Raw genomic sequence first — 19,718 nt, 5'->3', positions numbered from 1 at the left:
CCAACCACTTTGATATATATGCACAATATTTCCCATATTTTGCCGAAATTTCAATGACTAGAGATTAAGAACTATTTGCATTATCTCGCGTATGTATCAACAAAGGTTGATACTCAAAATCCGAAGTGCAGTGCGGGTGATAAGGGTCTTCTCGCTATCGCAAACCGACTCAATAATGCAGAACAACTACAGACTCAACGTAGGGCAAATATAGGCTCTACTCGTACTTATTACAGGCTCAATGTATAGCTACTACAGCTCAATTCAGAACAGCTAGAGGCTCAACTTTGAGTTATTAGAGACTCAATGCAGAGCAACTAGAGGTTCCATGCAGAGTAACTTGACACTCAGTGTAGAACAGGTGGAGGCTCAACTGCAGAATTACAAGAGGCTCAATGCAGATCTAATATAAACTCTAAATTGTTCATATAACTACACAAAGTGTGGTAACAATGAACATATTCAACAACGTGAAATATAGTAGTACTTATGAAATCCCTCTTCAAAATACAATACCTGGTGGAGCAACATAGTAGTCCTCGAGTATCACGGATGCATTCTTTAGTATATCATCTCGACAAAACCCATCTGTTACACTGTCATCTCTCAAATACAATGTTCTGTAAAAGTAAACAGAAACTATTGTGATGTCATCATTTTCCATGAGCATTAACTATTAAGGATTTGTCGGAAATATTTTTATTGATATGTAATTTCTTGGAAAGTTTCGCTACAATCTTCATTTATGATAAAAAATTGAGCTTCTTTGATCACTTGATTTCGTGGCCTAGCACAACCAGGAAAACAATGAAAATTTTTGTCAAACAAATGAAAGAAAAAGTAAGCTCACATACCCCTACCTCCACAAGGAATGACAATGCTTCACATAATGAATGGCAATACTTTTTAAATACAACAAATTCTTATGCTAACGATTTCTCATTTCCAGCATTAAATTTTTTTTTCATCCGTCATTTTCGAAATGGCCGCGATATACCGAAATATTTCAATGTGTTAAAATCTTCACGACCTTTGGTTTATGGGGTCAGTTGGAGGTCCAAAGTTCATTTCTAGCATCAGTATTACTTTCCATTCTATTTTCAAATGTTTCAAAATGGCTGCCATTTAAATAATAAAATGCTTTCTTTGTTGTTTCATTGAGTGATGAAGGAAGCTGGCATTGCAGAAAAAATTCATAACCCCCGTAAGCCGGTTATGTAATTTTTTTCTGCAATGATTGCTACATGTACCTACATCACACGATGAAACAACAAAGAAAGACATTTTATTGTTTATATTTATATTTTTATGCATTGTTTTGAAATATTAACTAGATTTAAGTGTTAAAATACAAGGTGCTTGATCCGTTCGTTACGTTAAACAGAACAGTCAATACACCCTTTCACCTTGATGACGTTCCATATTTGGTAATAACTACGCAGACAGGTGGAACTAAACAAGAGGCCCATGGGCCACATCACTCAACTGAGTCACCTTGGCCCATATCTGAAGACTTTCCATAGATATTTGAATATAAAACCTTAGTCCCTACTGTGGCCCTAACCTACCCCTGGAGGCCATGATGTTTACAAACTTGAATCTGCACTATGTCAGAAAGCTTTCATGTAAATGTCAACTTCTTTCGCCCAATGGTTCTTGAGAAGAAGATTTTTCCTATATATTTGTATATAACACTTTGATCCCCTATTGTGCCCCATCATACCCCTGGGGGCCATGATTTTAACAAACTTGAATCTGCACTATGTCAGGAAGCTCTCATGTAAATATCAGCTCTTCTACCTCATTGGTTCGTGAGAAGAAGATTTTTAAAGATTTTTCCTATATATCTGTATGTAAAACTTCCATCCCCTAATGTGGCCCCAACCTAAACCCGGAGGACATGATTTGAACAAACTTGAATCAGCCCTGTGTCAGAAAGATTTCATGTAAATCTCAGCTCTTCTGGCTCATTGGTTCTTGAGAAGAAGATTTTTAAAGATTTTCCCTATATTTGTATGTAAAACTTTCATCCCCTATTGTGGCCCCATCCTACCCCCAGGGGCCATGATTTGAACAAACTTGAATCTGCACTATTGTCAGAAAGATTTCATGTAAATATCAGCTTTTCTGGCTCAGTGGTTCTTGAGGAGAAGATTTTTAAAGATTTTCCCTATATATTTGTATGCAAAACTTTGATTCCCCGTTGTGGCCCCATCATACCCCCGGGGACCATGATTTTAACAAACTTAAATCTGCACTATGTCAGAAAGCTTTCATGTAAATATCAGCTTTTCTGGCTCAGTGGTTCTTGAGAAGATTTTTGAATGACCCAACCCTATTTTTGCATTTTTGTGATTATCTCCCCTTTGAACAAACTTGAAAGCCCTTCACCCAAGGATGCGTGTGGCCAAGTTTGGTTGAAATTGGCCCAGTGGTTCTGGAGAAGAAGTCGAAAATGTAAAAAGTTTACAGAGGGACGGACGACGGACAACAGCCAATCAGAAAAGCTCAATTGAGCTTTCAGCTCAGGAGAGCTAAAAACCAGATCAGAAGAGCTAAACACCAGATCGAACTGGTTTATAACAAACATACGTTCATTCTCGCAGATGACAGCAATGTAAATTTCAATAGAAATAAAAGAGAAAAGATTCAGTGAATGTAAATATTTCAAAATGGCTGCCCAAATCCAAATTTGTAGGAATTAAACCAAATTTTGTTTCTAAGGTGAATAGAGGATCCTGAGTCCATATGTGGCATCGATTTCTTTTTCTGTCACTATTGCCGACTTGGGGAGATATTCAGGGACATTCCAATCCAGGTATAGCTCGTGCTTATTCTTTTTAAGGTCTTCCGTTTCGGACAAAAGACCATATAATGAATGTACGGTTGATTAAGGTCTTCCGTTTCAGACGGAAGACCTTATGGTGATTGTATGGGTTATTATTATTATTATGTTTCCCAAACAAAGTTTGGGGACATTGTTTTTACTCTGTTTCTTATTATCAATATGCTCCCCAAACAAAGTTTGCATGGGAACATATTGTTTTCATTCTGTTTCTTATTATTATCAAGGTCTTCCATCTCAACAGGAGTTATATTGTTAAATCACATCTATTCATTGTAAATTGCTCTATCTTTAAGAATTTAGATGCTTATTCCTTTCATGTACAGTTCTTCACTAATTGAATTATCCCAGTCAAGATCTTATCTCATTAGAAATCGGACGGAAGTTGTTGTCCGTCACGTTTGGTCTACACAGGAAGTAGTGAAAAATTTGACGATTTCCAGTTTTTCTTATTTAGTCTCGCTTGGTTTTTGTGTCACATTGATGCATATAGATAAAATTCTTATATATGTTGTAGACACTGTTTAGAGGAAGAAGAGTTCAGATTGTTGAAATGAAAATCACTTGCGGTCGTGAAATATTGTGTTGACCAAATTAGCCATTAATTACTTATTTTACAAATGATGAGTAAAACTAGAGATTTAAAACTTACAGAGATGATAGACATATTTTTGTAAAATTCACTTCCGGTCGTGAGATATGGTGTGGACAAATTTAGACGTTGTTTCCTTAATTTCTCAAGAACGAGTATTGATACACACTTGAAACTTGCAGGGGTTATAGATTAGCGATAATCCATGTTAAACATATTCCTCCGGTTTAAACAGAAAGTGGTTCAAAAATATGCAATATTCAAATTTTGTCAATACGATTTCACAAAGATGGCTTGAAGGATTCTCTTGCCATTTACAGAGATGATAGGGAACTGTAATACCTTTAGACACCATTTTTTCATTTTTTTCAAAATTCACTTCCGTTCGTAAGATATGTCCAATTTCCGTTTTTCAAAAAATCCTTTCGTCCGGAGGTAATGTCAAAAACGACTAAAGATAAACAAATGAAACTTTCGGGTATTATAGATCTCTCAATTGTATAGTGCATGAACATGAATTTTTTTTGTATATCTCGTATATTTCGCTTATATATCAACTTTTCAATAGCATATTTACAGATATCATTGACATTATCCATCTCTATTGTACCTTTAAATACTATTTCAAAATTCACTTCCGGTCGCGAGTTAGGAACGGATTTCCGTTTTTCAAATGACATTTTGTCCGGACGTTTTCTCATAAACGGTTAATAATTGAATCTAAAAACTTTCAAGGATGGTAGATAGTGACCTGTAGCTCTGTAATAAGGTTTATCATTGCCATCCGTCACTTTCGGTCGTCACCGGAAGTGAACAAATGAAACGTCAATATCAAATTTATGCTTTTGAAACAAAACTTTGCATAGATTAATTATGTGCCCTTTGGATTTTCAGAAAATGTTACACTTACCGGAAGTTTAACCAGAAACTTCCGGTTTCTATAGAAAAACTTCGAAAAATTGTTCTTTATTTGCTATCATATCTCTCGCTTATAAATCAAGTGTTTGATATGATTTTCACATGTATAATTGACACTATCCATCTTTAGAGTATAGTGAATTATTTTTTCTTCAAAATTCACTTCCGTTCGTTAAATATGTACGATTTCAGGGGGGGGGGGGGGTGTCCAGATGTTCTCTCATAAATAATCAAAGATTGAGTCTTTAAACTTTCAGGAATGTTAGACGGTTACTTGTAGATGTGACATACATGTTTGAAGTTTGTTGCCGTCACTTCCGTTATCCACCAGAAGTACCTTAAAAATACGTAATTTTTCTCTTTTTTAAAAATTCTAATGCTCATAACATTATTTAATAGAGCGTAATGAGTCGTAACATTTCCAACGGAAGTTGGTTGTTGGAAACCGGAAGTTGTCCGAAAACTCAGTATTTTTCATGGAAATTTTTAGTGTTGATCCTACATAGTCAATGTAGAATTTTTTGTCGTTTTATGGACTCCCGAAATACTCGAAAGCAAATAAAACAAAGCCGAAAGCTGTTTATGAATAATTGGTAAATCATATCTCTTACATGTAAGTGTTTATCGCTCTATTTTTAAAAAAAATAGATGCGTATTCCTTTCATTCTTCACTAATTGAATTCTCCAAGTCAAGATCCTATCTCGTCAGAAATAATTGACGGAAGACCTATTCGTTGCTCGCAACGAAATAATGTCTAGTTAAGGTCTTCCGTCTCAACGGGAGACCTTATAGTGATTGTATTGTTTCTTTTTATTATTAAGATCTTCCGTCTCAACGGGAGACTTTATAGTGATTGTATTGGGTTTTTTTTATTATGTTTCCCAAGCAAAGTTTGGGAACATATTGTTTTTACTCTGTTTTTTATTAGGGTCTTCCGTCTCAACGGGAGACAATATAGTGATTGTATTGTTAAGGTCTTCCGTTCCCAACGGAAGACCTTCTAGTGATTCTACTGTTTATTAAGGTCTTCCGTTACCAACGGAAGACCTTCTAGTGATTCTATTGTTTATTATTAAGGTCTTCCGTTCTTCACGGAAGACCTTATAGTGATTCTACTGTTTCTTATTAAGGTCTTCCGTTCTTCACGGAAGACCTTATAGTGATTCTACTGTTTCTTCTTATTATTATTAAGGTCTTCCGTTCTTCACGAAAGACCTTATAGTGATTCTACTGTTTCTTATTATTATTAGGGTCTTCCGTTTTCAGCGGAAGACCCTTCTATTATTCTATTGTTGATTTTGCACTTTTCTTGGAAACGGAAGACCTTCTAGTGATTCTACTGTTTATTATTATTATTATGTCTCCGAACACAAAGTGTCGGAGACATATTGTTTTTGATCCGTTTCTTATTATTATGTCTCCGAACACAACGTGTCGGAGACATATTGTTTTTGCTCCGTTTCTTATTATTCTTATTATTATGTCTCCGAACACAAAGTATCGGAGACATATTGTTTTTGCTCCGTTTCTTATTATGTCTCCGAACACAAAGTGTCGGAGACATATTGTTTTTGCTCCGTTTCTTATTATTATGTCTCCGAACACAAAGTGTCGGAGACATATTGTTTTTGCTCCGTTTCTTATTATTCTTATTATTATGTCTCCGAACACAAAGTATCGGAGACATATTGTTTTTGCTCCGTTTCTTATTATGTCTCCGAACACAAAGTGTCGGAGACATATTGTTTTTGCTCCGTTTCTTATTATGTCTCCGAACACAAAGTGTCGGAGACATATTGTTTTTGCTCCGTTTCTTATTATTCTTATTTTCTTCTTCTTCTTTTTATTCCTCTTCTCTCCAGAGAAATTTGTCCGCTCGATTTTATGAAAGTGTTTCGACAGATCCACTTCAAACTTTGTGAGCTGATAGGGGGTCATGAGGAGGGGTGCAATCAACTTTCGAAATTTTCAAAATGGCCGCCGTTTCAAAATGGCGGCCAAAAACGTCAAAAAATCAAGGTTGTCGGATTTCAACCACATTTTATTTCTAGGGTAATTTGGTGAATCCGAGTTCATTCCCACCCTCAAAAAATTTTTTTGAGCCGCCATTTTCAAAATGGCCGACATATACCAAAATATTTGAAAATGTTAAAATCTCTACAACATTTGGTGTCTGAGGTAATTGGAGGGTCCACAGTTCATTTCTAGCATCAGTATTTCCTTCCAATCTATTTTCAAATGTTTCAAAATGGCCGCCATTGAACAAAATGGCGACCAAAAATCAAGTCCGTCGGATTTCAACCGCACTTAGTTTCTAGGGTTTTTTGAGGATCCTGACATGGCGGGGTGTTCGGAGACATTTGTGTTGGCATCCCAACACATTTATAGCTCGTTCTTATCATGTCTCCGAACACAAAGTGTCGGAGACATATTGTTTTTGCTCCGTTTCTTATTATTCTTATTATTATTTTCTTCTTATTATTCCTCTTCTTTAGTGAGATATTTGTCCGACCGATTTTGTGAAAGTGCTTCGACAGATCCACTTCAAACTTTGTGAACTGATAGGGGGTCACTAGGAGGGGTGCATTCAACTTTTTAAATTTTCAAAATGGCCGCCGTTTCAAGATGGCGGCCAAAAAACGTCAAAAACTCAAGGTTGTCGGATTTCAACCAAACTCTATTTCTAGGGTAATTTAGTGACCCCAAGTCCATTTCCACCATCAAAATTTTTTTTTGAGCCGCCATTTTCAAAATGGCAGCCATATACCGAAATATTTCAAAGTGTTAAAATATCTACAACATTTGGGTTCTGGGGTAAATGGAGGGTCCACAATTCATTTCTAGCATCAGTATTTCCTTCCAATCCATTTTCAAATCTTTCAAAATGGCCGCCATTGAAGAAAATGGCGGCCAAAAATCAAGTCCGTCGGATTTCAACCAAATTCAGTTTTCAGGGTTTTTTGAGAATCCTGAGTGCATATCTGGCATCAAAAAGCATTTCTGACATGGGGAGGTGTTCGGAGACATTTGTGTTGGCATCCCAACACAGTTATAGCTCGTTATTCTTTTCTTCTTATTTTTCCTCTTCTTTAGTGAGAAATTTGTCCGACCGATTTTATGAACATGCTTCTACTGATCCACTTCAAACTTTGTGAGCTGATAAAGGGTCATTAGGAGGGGTGCAATCAACTTTTCAAATTTTCAAAATGGCCGCCGTTTCAAGATGGCGGCCAAAAAACGTCAAAAACTCAAGGTTGTCGGTTTTCAACCAAATTCGATTTCTAGGGTAATATGGTCACCCCGAGTCCATTACCACCATCAAATTTTTTTTTTGAGCCGCCATTATCAAAATGGCCGCCATATACCGAAATATTTCAAAGTGTTAAAATCTCTACAATATTTGGGTTCTGGGGTAAATGGAGGGTCCACAGTTCATTTCTAGCATCAGTATTTCCTTTCAATAAATTTTCAAATGTTTCAAAATGGCCGCCATTGAAGAAAATGGCGGTCAAAAATCAAATCCGACGGATTTCAACCAAATTCAGTTTTTAGGGTTTTGTGGAGAATCCTGAGTGCATATCTGGCATCAAAAAACATTTCTGACATGGGGAGGTGTTCGGAGACATTCGTGTTGGCATCCCAACACAGTTATAGCTCGTTATTTTCTTCTTCTTATTCTTATTATTCCTCTTCTTTAGTGAGAAATTTGTCCGACCGATTTTGTGAAAGTGCTTCGACAGATCCACTTCAAACTTTGTGAGCTGATAGGGGGTCACTAGGAGGGGTGCATTCAACTTTTCAAATTTTCAAAATGGCCGCCGTTTCAAGATGGCGGCCAAAAAACGTCAAAAACTCAAGGTTGTCGGATTTCAACCAAATTCAATTTCTAGGGTACTTTAGTGACCCCGAGTCCATTTCCACAATCAAATTTTTTTTTTGAGCCGCCATTTTCAAAATGGCCGCCATATACCGAAATGTTTCAAAAAGTTGAAATCTTTACAACATTTGGGTTCTGGGGTAAATTGAAGGTCCACAATTCATTACTAGCATCATTATTTCCTTCCAATCTATTTTCAAATGTTTCAAAATGGCAGTGATTGAAGAAAATGGCGGCCAAATTACAAGTCCGTCGGATTTCAACCAAATTTAGTTTCAAGGGTTTTTAGAGGATCCTGAGTGCATATCCGGTATCAAAAACCATTTCTGACATGGGGAGGTGTTCGGAGACATTTGTGTTGGCATCCCAACACAGTTATAACTCGTTATTATTATTTTCTTCTTCTTATTCTTATTATTCCTCTTCTTTAGTGAGAAATTTGTCCGACCGATTTTGTGAAAGTGCTTCGACAGATCCACTTCAAACTTTGTGAGCTGATAGGGGGTCACTAGGAGGGGTGCATTCAACTTTTCAAATTTTCAAAATGGCCGCCGTTTCAAGATGGCGGCCAAAAAACATCAAAAACTCAAAGTTGTCGGATTTCAACCAAATTCAATTTCTAGGGTATTTTGGTGACCCCGAGTCCATTTCCACCATCAACATTTTTTTTGAGCCGCCATTTTGAAAATGGCCACCATATACTGAAATATTTGAAAGTGTTAAAATCTCTACAACATTTGGGTTCTGGGGTAAATTGAAGGTCCACAATTTATTTCTAGCATCAGTATTTCCTTCCAATCAATTTTCAAATGTTTCAAAATGGCCGCCATTGAACAAAATGGCGACCAAAAATCAAGTCCGTCGGATTTCAACCAAATTTAGTTTCTAGGGTTTTTTGAGGATCCTGGGTGCATATCTGGCATCAAAAAGCATTTCTGACATGGGGAGGTGTTCGGAGACATTTGTGTTGGCATCCCAACACAGTTATAGCTCGTTATTCTTATTCTTTTCTTCTTATTTTTCCTCTTCTTTAGTGAGAAATTTGTCCGATCAAATTTGTGAAAGTGCTTCGACAGATCCACTTCAAACTTTGTGAGCTGATAGGGGGTCACTAGGAGGGGTGCATTCAACTTTTCAAATTTTCAAAATGGCCGCTGTTTCAAGATGGCGGCCAAAAAAACGTCAAAAACTCAAGGTTGTCGGATTTCAACCAAATTCGATTTCTAGGGTAATATTGTCACCCCGAATCCATTTCCACCATCAATTTTTTTTTGAGCCGCCATTTTCAAAATAGCCACCATATACCGAAATATTTGAAAGTGTTAAAATCTCTACAACATTTGGGTTCTGGGGTAAATGGAGGGTCCACAATTCATTTCTAACATCAGTATTTCCTTCCAATCAATTTTCAAATGTTTCAAAATGGCCGCCATTGAACAAAATGGCGGCCAAAAAACAAGTCAGTCGGATTTCAACCAAATTCAGTTTTTAGGGTTTTTTGAGAATCCTGAGTGCATATCTGACATCAAAAAGCATTTCTGACATGGGGAGTTGTTCGGAGACATTTGTGTTGGCATCCCAACACAGTTATAGCTCGTTATTATGTTCCCCAAACAAAGTTTGGGAACATATTGTTTTTACTCTGTTTCTTATTATTATTATTATTATTATTCTTTTTCTCCGGTACTTTTTTGTCTGGTAGTGTTCTCAGAAACTACAAAAGGGATCGATATGAAACTTTCCAGGATGATAGTATAGCGTTTGTAGATGTGCATAGTGATAGTCATTTTGTCTGCACGTGCATGCACACGCGCGCACGTGCATTGCAATTTTGGTACAAAAAATGGAAAATCAGAATATTGAAGGAAGCCATATAAAACCTAAATAGGATGATAGTATATCATTTGTACATATGAAAAATAATATTTATTTTGTCAGCACGTGCATGCATGCGCGTGCACGCGCATTACAAAATTTGTACGCTAACTTTGGAATCAGTCTAACTTTTTTGTTGTTCATTGAAATGGCTTGAAATTCATATCATAGGTAGATATTGAGACTCTTAACTGATTTGCATGGTCAAAATTACCAATTTGCACGCGCATGCACGTGCGCTTCATTTTGATTGGATAATACTAAAACGTTTGTAACTATCTTGTTTATGAAGTGAATGAGATGATATTCACAGCATATGTAGACAATATGTGTATCTATATATTGGTGTAAGAAAAAAATGCCAACGCAGACGCGCATGCGCGTGCAACGTTTTTAAATTTTCAATTTTTAAAGGACGATAACGTTTTTGTTTTTCATCAAATTCTATTGATATTAATGGTTTAGATGTGTCTTGTTACTCCTTACAAATTGTTGTGGTTAGAATTACTGCTCAGCACGTGCATGCACGTGTGCTGAATTCTGATTGGACGATTTTAAAATCGCTATAACTTCCTTGTATTTGGTGGAAACGTTATGAAATTCACACTGTGGGTATATGATACACATGCCTGTTGAACGACATCAACAAAAATTCGGAATCATACACGCGTGCGCGTGTATGCGCGTGCAACGCTTTCTTTCATTTTTTTTGGTACTGAAATGACCATATTGAACGTACTACATGTAATTAAAGGCTAAAATAAAATGATTTTTTGCTATAGATTCACAAGGACATCACTTTTTAATTGGGGGAGGTTTGGGGAACATATGTAACGGTCCCTGTTACAATTAGAACTAGTTATTATTATTTTCTTCTTATTTTTCCTCTTCTTTAGTGAGAAATTTGTCCGACCGATTTTATGAACATGCTTCGACTGATCCACTTCAAACTTTGTGAGCTGATAGAGGGTCATTAGGAATGGTGCAATCAACTTTTCAAATTTTCAAAATGGCCGCCGTTTCAAGATGGTGGCCAAAAAACGTCAAAAACTCAAGGTTGTCGGATTTCAACCAAATTCTATTTCTAGGGTAATTTAGTGACCCCAAGTCAAAATTTTTTTTTGAGCCGCCATTTTCAATATGGCCGCCATATGCCGAAAAATTTGAAAGTGTTAAAATCTTTCATTTTTACAAAATCTACTTCCGTTCGTAAGATATGTCCGATTTCCATTTTTCAAAAAATCATCTTGTCCGGGGGTAATCTCAAAAACGACTAAAGAGGAACAAATGAAACTTTCAGGTATTATAGATCTCTCGATTGTATAGTGCATGTACATTAATTTGTTTTTCGTTATCACTTCTGGTCATAACCGGAAGTGATTGAAAGAATCACTAACTTCAAACTTTTTCTTTTAGATTGAAACCTACACTAGTTTATTAAGTCTCTTTCAAAGTATTCAAAGAATTTTGACCCCGTCGGTAGTCAAATTGGCTACTTCCGGTTTCTCGATAAAATATTCTAATACCTTTCGTCTTTGTGACCCCCATAAATCTCGTTTATATTTCAAGTGTTTGATATGATTTTCAAATATCTTAAGAACAGTATCAACATGAGTTAAGACAATTTTATTTTTCAAAATTCACTTCCGGTCGGTAGTAAGCCACTACTTTTTCTTTCTTTAGTCTGCTTCTTTTTCTTGAGAACTCTTTCAAATAGAGACGTGAAACTTTCAGGGAATATAGACAATAGAGAGTCGCTGTGGTTTATGGGAAAACACATCTGAATATTACTTCCGGTCGTCACCGGAAGTTACGAGAACTGGGTGAAAACTTCATTAACACACCTCTCAGGTCTTGAAAAGGCACATTCTCTGATATATTTGAATGATTCTTGTAAGAACAGAAAGCTGTGTACCGGAAGTGTTCAAACGGAAGACCTACTCATTACTAGTAATGAGTGTCTAGTTATTTTTTTTTCCCTTTCGTCTCCGAGACCGTTGGATGGATTTTCCTGAAACTTTCACAGATTGAAGAGAACGAGTGCACCTCGAGGCATTTTTTTCATTTTTTCAAAATTCACTTCCGTTCGTGAGATACGTCCGCTTTTCCGGTTTTTGTCAGCAACTTTGTCTGGGGGTAAACTTGAAAACCACTAAAGATAATCGAATGAAACTTTCAGGGATGATAGATCTCTTTTCTCTATGGTGCATGCACGTAATATTTTTTGTTGCCGTCACTTCCGGTCGTCACCGGCAGTGATTAAATTAATCATCAATTTCAAACTTTTTTCTTTCAAATTAAAACCTATTTTGTTTTACTATATCTTGTTCTAATTCTCAAAAATTGTTGACCCCACCGGAAGTTGAATCTCCAACTTCCGGTTATATCAAAGAAAGACTATTCATTCTCTCATTTTTCAGTGCCATAAATCTCGGTCATGAAACTAGTGAATGAGTTGAGTTTTACATATATTATAGTCACTATAAATGTCTAGAGTAACGTCAAATATTTTTGTAAAATTCACTTCCGGTCGGCAAATACGGCTTATGAGCTGTTTTCGTTGTCAATCGTTTTTCTCAGAAACGGTAAAAGATAGAGTCACCAAAATTTCAGAGTTAATAGATCTCACTTTGTAGGGGTGCAGTACGGGCTAAGAATGTCGGCCGTCACTTCCGGTCGTCACCGGAAGTGATTAATAAATCATAAATTTCAAACTTTTTTCTTTCAAATTGAAACCTATATCGGTTTATTAGGTCTCGTTCTAATTCTCAAAAACTATTGACCCCACCGGAAGTTGAATCTTCAACTTCCGGTTATATGAAGGAAAAACTATTCATTCTCTCATTTTTCAGTGCCATAAATCTCGGTCATAAAACAAGTTAATGATTTGAATTTTACATATGTTATAGACATTATAAATGTCTAGTGTAAATTTAATTATTTTTGTAAAATTCACTTCCGGTCGTGAGATATGGGGTGGACATATTCAAACCTTGTTTTTTCAGTTTCTCAATAATGAATATAGATAGACGCTTGAAACTTGTAGAGTTGATCAACTAACATTAGTCCATTGTACACATACATTCAATTTTTTCGTCCGTCACTTCCGGTCTATACCGGAAGTATTTGAAAAATGTCGATTTTCCGATTTCTTCGAGTGATTTCTCAGAGATGGTGGATAGATTTTCTTGAAATTTTCAGGAATAATGTCTTATGAAAGGACCTTCCTATAACTATTTTTGTTTTTACAAAATTCACTTCCGGTCGGAAAATATGGCCGATTTTCTGTTTCTCAAAAGGAATTTTGTCCAGCATTTTTCTTGGAAAAGGTAAAATATAGGTTCATCAATTATTCAGGAATTATAAATCTCCGTTTGCAGTCGTGCAGTAGAGGGTTGAACATGTCGACCGTCACTTCCTGTCGTCACCGGAAGTGATTGAAAGAGTCGCAAATTTCAAACTTTTTCTTGTAAATTGAAACCTATACTAGTTTATTAAGTCTCTTTGAAAGTGTCAAAAGAATATTGACTCCGTTGGTAGTCAAAAGAACTACTTCCGGTTTCTTGATAAAATACCTTTTTACTTTTCATCTCTTTGTCACCATAAATCTCGCGTATATTTGAAGTCTTTCATATGATTTTCACATGTCATAATAAAAGTATCAACTTCTAAAGTTTGGATCATTTTGTTTTTCAAAATTGACTTCCAGTCGGTAGTAACCTACTACTTTTTCTTTCTTTAGTCTACTTCTTTTTGTTGAGAACTCTTTGAGATAGAGACGTGAAATTTTCAGGGAATATCGACAGTAAAGAGTCGCTGTCATTTATAGGAAAACGCATCTGAATAGTACTTCCGGTCATTACCGGAAGTTACGAGAAATGAGTAAAAAGTTCGATAATACATTTCTTATTCATTGTTAAGGCACATTTTCTGATATATTTAAATGGTTTTCGTAGGAACAGAAAGCTCTTTACCGCAAGTGGTCTAACGGAAGACCTACTCATTACTAGTAATGAGTTTCTAGTTATTATTATTATTATTATTATTCTTTCTTTCTTCTTGGGACTTTTTTGTCCACGAGTGTTCTCAGAAACTACTCAAGGGATCAATATGAAACCTTTTTAGGATGATAGTATAGCATATGTAGATGTACGGAACGAATGTCATTTTGTCTGAAAATGCATGCATGTGCATACACGTGCATTGGATTTTTTGTTTACAAACTTTGGAATGAGTCTAACTTTTTTATTTTTCAATGAAATCATTTGCTATTTATATCGTAGGTATAACATGGGACCCTTAACTGTTTGGCATCGTCAAAATTTCAATTCTGCACGTGTGCTTCAATTTAATTGGATAATACAAAACCGTTTATAACATTCATGCCAATTAAGGAAATTGGATGATATTTACAGGATAGGTAGACAAGTCAAATATCTACAGATCGATGTAATAAAAATTGCAAACGCACATGCGCACGCACGTGTATTGTCTTTTGAAGGTTCAATTCTTTCAATGACCATAACTTTTTTGTTTTTTGTCAAAATCTTTTCAAACTTGTATTGTATATGTATCTTGATATTCTTAACAAAAGTGTACAGTCATAATTACCATCCGGCACGTGCATGCACGTGTGCTAAATTCTGATTGGACGATTTTCAAATCGCCATAACTTTCTTATAAATGATGGAAACAATATGAAATTGATACTGTAAGTATATCTATCAAATGTCTATTGAATGACATCAACATAGATGCTGAGTCATACTCACGTACCCGTGTATGCACGTGCATAACTTTTCTTTCATTTTTCGGGTACTAAAATTCTTATAACTATTGAATTAAAAACTGAAATGAATTCAAATTTACCCTGAGGATCTATGATATGAATGTCTATGAAATGGTGTCAACAAATTTTCCATTATCAAAATCGCGTGCGCGTGAATGCGCGTGCATTGTAATTTTTGACGTCTAAATTTAAGTATTGGTCTATAACATTTTGAGATTGCAATGAATAGGTTTGAAAATTAGGTTGCAGGTATGTTTTGGGCCTGTCAATTTAATAATAGTCTCAAAATCACTTCCCTGCACGCGCATGCACGTGCGCTTAATTCTGATTGGACGATTTTGAAATCCCAATAACTTTCTTAAGAGTGAAGCGATCGATACCAAATTCATATAGTAAGTATATTGTTCAAATGTCTATTGATTAGCATCAATAAAATTGTTGTGTGTTACTCACGCGCACGTGTATGCACATGCATTGATTTCGGTCTTTGTAGTTTTGAGTTGCCGTTAATTTCTCGTTTTTCATTGAACAGTTGTGAAACTTCTCTTGTACTCATATACAAATGTAGTAAGACTTCTAATGTATCGAGATGGTCGAATTATGTATATGCACGTGCATGCACGTACGTGCACGTGCACAAAACTCTCAGATCTTTATAACTGATTTGTATTAGCATGAAATGGACTGAACGTTATAAAATAGTTATATATTCACGTTTCACAGTTTGCAATGGTCAAAACCACTTGTACTGAAATAAATGACACCACTTGCTAAATGGGGGAATGTTTGGGGAACATCTGTAACGGTCCCCGTTACAATAAGTACTAGTTATTAAGGTCTTCTGTTACCAATGGAAGACCTTCTAGTGATTCTACTTTTTATTATTTTTTTTTTTTCCCCTTTCGTCTCCGAGACCGTTGGATGGATTTTCCTGAAACTTTCACAGGTTATAGAGAACGATGGTACCTCGAGGCATTTTCATTTTTTCAAAATTCACTTCCGTTCGTGAGATACGTCCGATATTCCGGTTTTTGAAAGAAACTTTGTCCGGGGGTAAACTTGAAAACCACTAAAGATAATGGAATGAAACTTTCAGGGATGATAGATGTATTTTCTCTATGGTGCATGCATGTATTATTTTTTGTCGCCGTCACTTCCGGTCGTCACCGGAAGTGATTAAATGAATCATTAATTTAAAATTTTTTTCTTTCAAATTGAAAGCTATATCGGTTTACTAGGTCTCTTTCTAATTCTCAAAAAATGTTGACCCCACCGGAAGTTGAATCTCCAACTTCCGGTTATATCAAAGAAAGACTAATCATTCTCTCATTTTTCAGTGTCATAAATCTCGGTCATGAAACTAGTTAATGAGTTGAGTTTTACATATATTATAGTCACTATAAATGTCTAGAGTAACATCAAATATTTTTGTAAAATTCACTTCCGGTCGGCAAATATGGCTTATTAGTTGTTTTCGTTGTCCAGCATTTTTCTCAGAAACGGTAAAAGATAGAGTCACCAAATTTTCAGAGTTAATAGATCTATTTGTAGGCATGCAGTAGCAGGTTAAAAATGTCGGCCGTCACCGGAAGTGATTAAATGAATCATAAATTTCAAACTTTTTTCTTTCAAATTGAAACTTATATTGGTTTACTAGGTCTCGTTCTAATTCTCAAAAAAATGTTCACCCCACTGGAAGTTGAATCTCAAACTTCCGGTTATATGAAAGAAAAACTATTCATTCTCTCATTTTTCAGTGCCTTAAATCTCGGTCATGAAACAAGTTAATGATTTCAATTTTACATATTTTATAGACACTATAAATGTCTAATGTAACTTAAAATATTTTTGTAAAATCTACTTCCGGTCGTGAGATATGGGGTGGACAAATTCAAACCTTGTTTTTTCAGTTTCTCAATAATGAATATAGATAGACGCTTGAAACTTTTAGAGTTGATCAACTAACATTGTACACATACATTCAATTTTTTTGTCCGTCACTTCCGGTCTATACCGGAAATATTTGAAAAAATGTTGATTTTCCGATTTCTTCGAGTGATTTCTCAGATATGGCTGGGTAGATTTTCTTGAAATTTTCAGGAATAATGTCTTATGAAATGACCTTGCGATAATTATTTTTGTTTTTCCAAAATTCACTTCCGGTCGGAAAATATGGCCGATTTTCTGTTTCTGAAAAGGAATTTTGTCTAGCATTTTTCTAGGAAAAGGTAAAATATAGGTTCATCAATTATTCAGGGATGATAAATCTCCGTTTGTAGGCGTGCAGTAGGGAGTTGAACATGTCGACCGTCACTTCCTGTCGCCACTGGAAGTGATTGAAAGAATCGCAAATTTCAAACTTTTTCTTTTTATTTGAAACCTATACTAGTTTATTAAGTCTCTTTGAAAGTGTCAAAAGAATATTGACTCCGTCGGTAGTCAAAACGACTACTTCCGGTTTCTTGATAAAATACCTTTTTACTTTTCGTCTCTTTGTCCTCATAAATCTCGCTTATATTTGAAGTCTTTCATATGATTTTCACATGTCTTAATAACAGTATCAACTTCTAAAGTTTTGATAATTTTGTTTTTTTCAAAATTGACTTCCGGTCGGTAGTAACCTACTACTTTTTCTTTCTTTAGTCTACTTCTTTTTGTTGAGAACTCTTTCTGATAGAGACGTGAAATTTTCAGGGAATATAGACAGTAAACAGTCGCTGTCATTTATAGGAAAACGCATCTGAATAGTACTTCCGGTCGTCACCGGACGTTACGAGAAATGAGTAAAAAATTCGATAATACATTTCTCATTCATTGTTAAGGCACATTTTCTGATATATTTAAATGGTTTTCGTAGGAACAGAAAGCTCTTAATCGGAAGTGGTCTAACGGAAGACCTACTCATTACTAGTAATGAGTGTCTAGTTTCTTTTTATTATTATCAAGGTCTTCCGTTTCAGATGGAAGACCTTATAGTGATTGTACTGTTTATTATTAAGGTCTTCCGTTTCAGACGGAAGACCTTTTAGTGATTGTACTGTTTATTATTTTTTCCCTTTCATGACACGCAATGTTTGATGGATTTTCTTGAAAATTTCACGGATTATGGAGAACGATGATATCTCTAGACTTTTTTTCTTCATTTTTTTAATATTCACTTCCGTTCGTGAGATTTCCTGCTTTTTGAAAGTCATTTTGTCCGGGGGTAAACTTGAAAACGACTAAAGATAATCAAATGAAACTTTCAGGGATAATATATCTCTCAAGTCTATAGTGCATGCACGTAATATTTTTTGTCGCCGTCACTTCCGGTCATCACCGGAAGTCATTAAAAGAATCGAAAATTCAAACTTTTTCTTTCAAATTGAAACCTATACCAGTTTATAAGGTCTCTTTCGAAGTCTCCAAAAATGTTGACCCCACTAGAAGTTGAAACTCCCTCTTACGGTAATATCAAAAAGACTTTTTCATTTTCTCATTTTTCAGTGCCATGAATATTGGTCATGAAACAAGTTAATGACTTGAATTTTACATATATCATAGACACTATAAATGTCTAGAGTAACGTGAAATATTTTTGTAAACTTCACTTCCGGTCGTGAGATATGGTGTGGACAAATTTAGACTTTCTTTAACTAATTTCTCAGGAACGAGTATCGATAGACACTTGAAACTTGCAGGGTTATAGATTAGCGATAATCCATGTTATTCATATTCTGTATATGATTGTCCGTCACTTCCGGTTGGACTGAATGGACTGAAAATGTACACACAATAAAAGCGGAATTACTTCAATTGATGAATCTTCTTTTTCTTTCAATTTTTCACAAGTTCAACTCGCATATCAATTTCTTGTACTTTGATTTAAAAAAATCTCTGAAGGTTAGTTCATAAAAACAATAACAGTTACTTTTAAATAACTTAAATTATGACTTTTGAAACTTTTTTTTCTTACTCTCATGCATAACCTAAATTCTCCTTCACAACTTTTGGATCACTTGCATAAGCGACGTCATTTTCATCGTATATTTGCTAAATAATACACAAATCAAAGTCCAAATTTTGCTGCAAAGGTTGCAAATATTGCGAACTAATGGTGAGCATTGACATTTATGTTTAAAACAAGAGGTACTGTGAGCAATGCTCACTAAGAATACCCCCCGATTACCCCAATCTCCCAAAGGGTGTTGGTAATAGGTAAAACTTCAGTTTTATGATCCAAAAGGTATCTAGGAACACAGCATCTCCATGCGATGAAAAAAGCCATTAAAGAATTTAAATGGAAACCATATTGCTACTTCGATGTCCAGTGTCCTTTGACCCCAAAATCGATAGGGAACATCTTCATCCCATGGGTAGTTCATATGTATGATATGGTGACTATAGGTGGAAAGGATAACGCTTTAGAGCCCGGAAACCATATTGCTACTTCGATGTCCAGTGCACTTGACCTTTGGACCCCAAAATCGATAGGGAACATCTTCATCCCATGGGTAGTCCATATATATGATATGGTGACGGTAGGTGGAAAGGATAATGCTTTAGAGCCCGGAAACCATTGCGTCTACAGACGGACGGACAGACAGACGGACGGACAGACAGACGGACAACCTGATTCCAGTATACCCCCCCCCCCCCACAACTTGTTGCGGGGGGTGTAATGAAATAAACACAAATTCCTGTCCTTAAATATGATTCTCTGACAGCATTTTCGCTCTACCGACCCTCGCTTCAGAACAAAAATCGTCGGTAATCGATCACCCTTGCATTTTATAAGAGTGTTAAACAATAGAAAATAGAATTACTCATCGAATCACATTC

General features: G+C 35.7%; 1 protein-coding gene across 2 annotated transcripts in view; it reads right to left on the bottom strand.

The window, feature by feature from the left end:
* LOC125664678 (glutamyl-tRNA(Gln) amidotransferase subunit C, mitochondrial-like) overlaps window positions 1–19,718 on the bottom strand; it is a 47,717-nt gene that overhangs the window by 9,472 nt on the left and 18,527 nt on the right. For both annotated transcript variants that reach the window (XM_056154844.1, XM_048897537.2), the window contains exon 4: window positions 517–620. In XM_056154844.1, the coding sequence (XP_056010819.1) occupies window positions 517–620 (104 nt within the window). The remainder of the gene's footprint in view (window positions 1–516; window positions 621–19,718) is intronic.

Source organism: Ostrea edulis, chromosome 1, assembly GCF_947568905.1.
Source record: "Ostrea edulis chromosome 1, xbOstEdul1.1, whole genome shotgun sequence".
Taxonomy (NCBI): Eukaryota; Metazoa; Mollusca; class Bivalvia; order Ostreida; family Ostreidae; genus Ostrea; species Ostrea edulis.
Note: the sequence above shows the minus strand (reverse complement) of the source record. Positions and strands in the feature narration are given on the sequence as shown.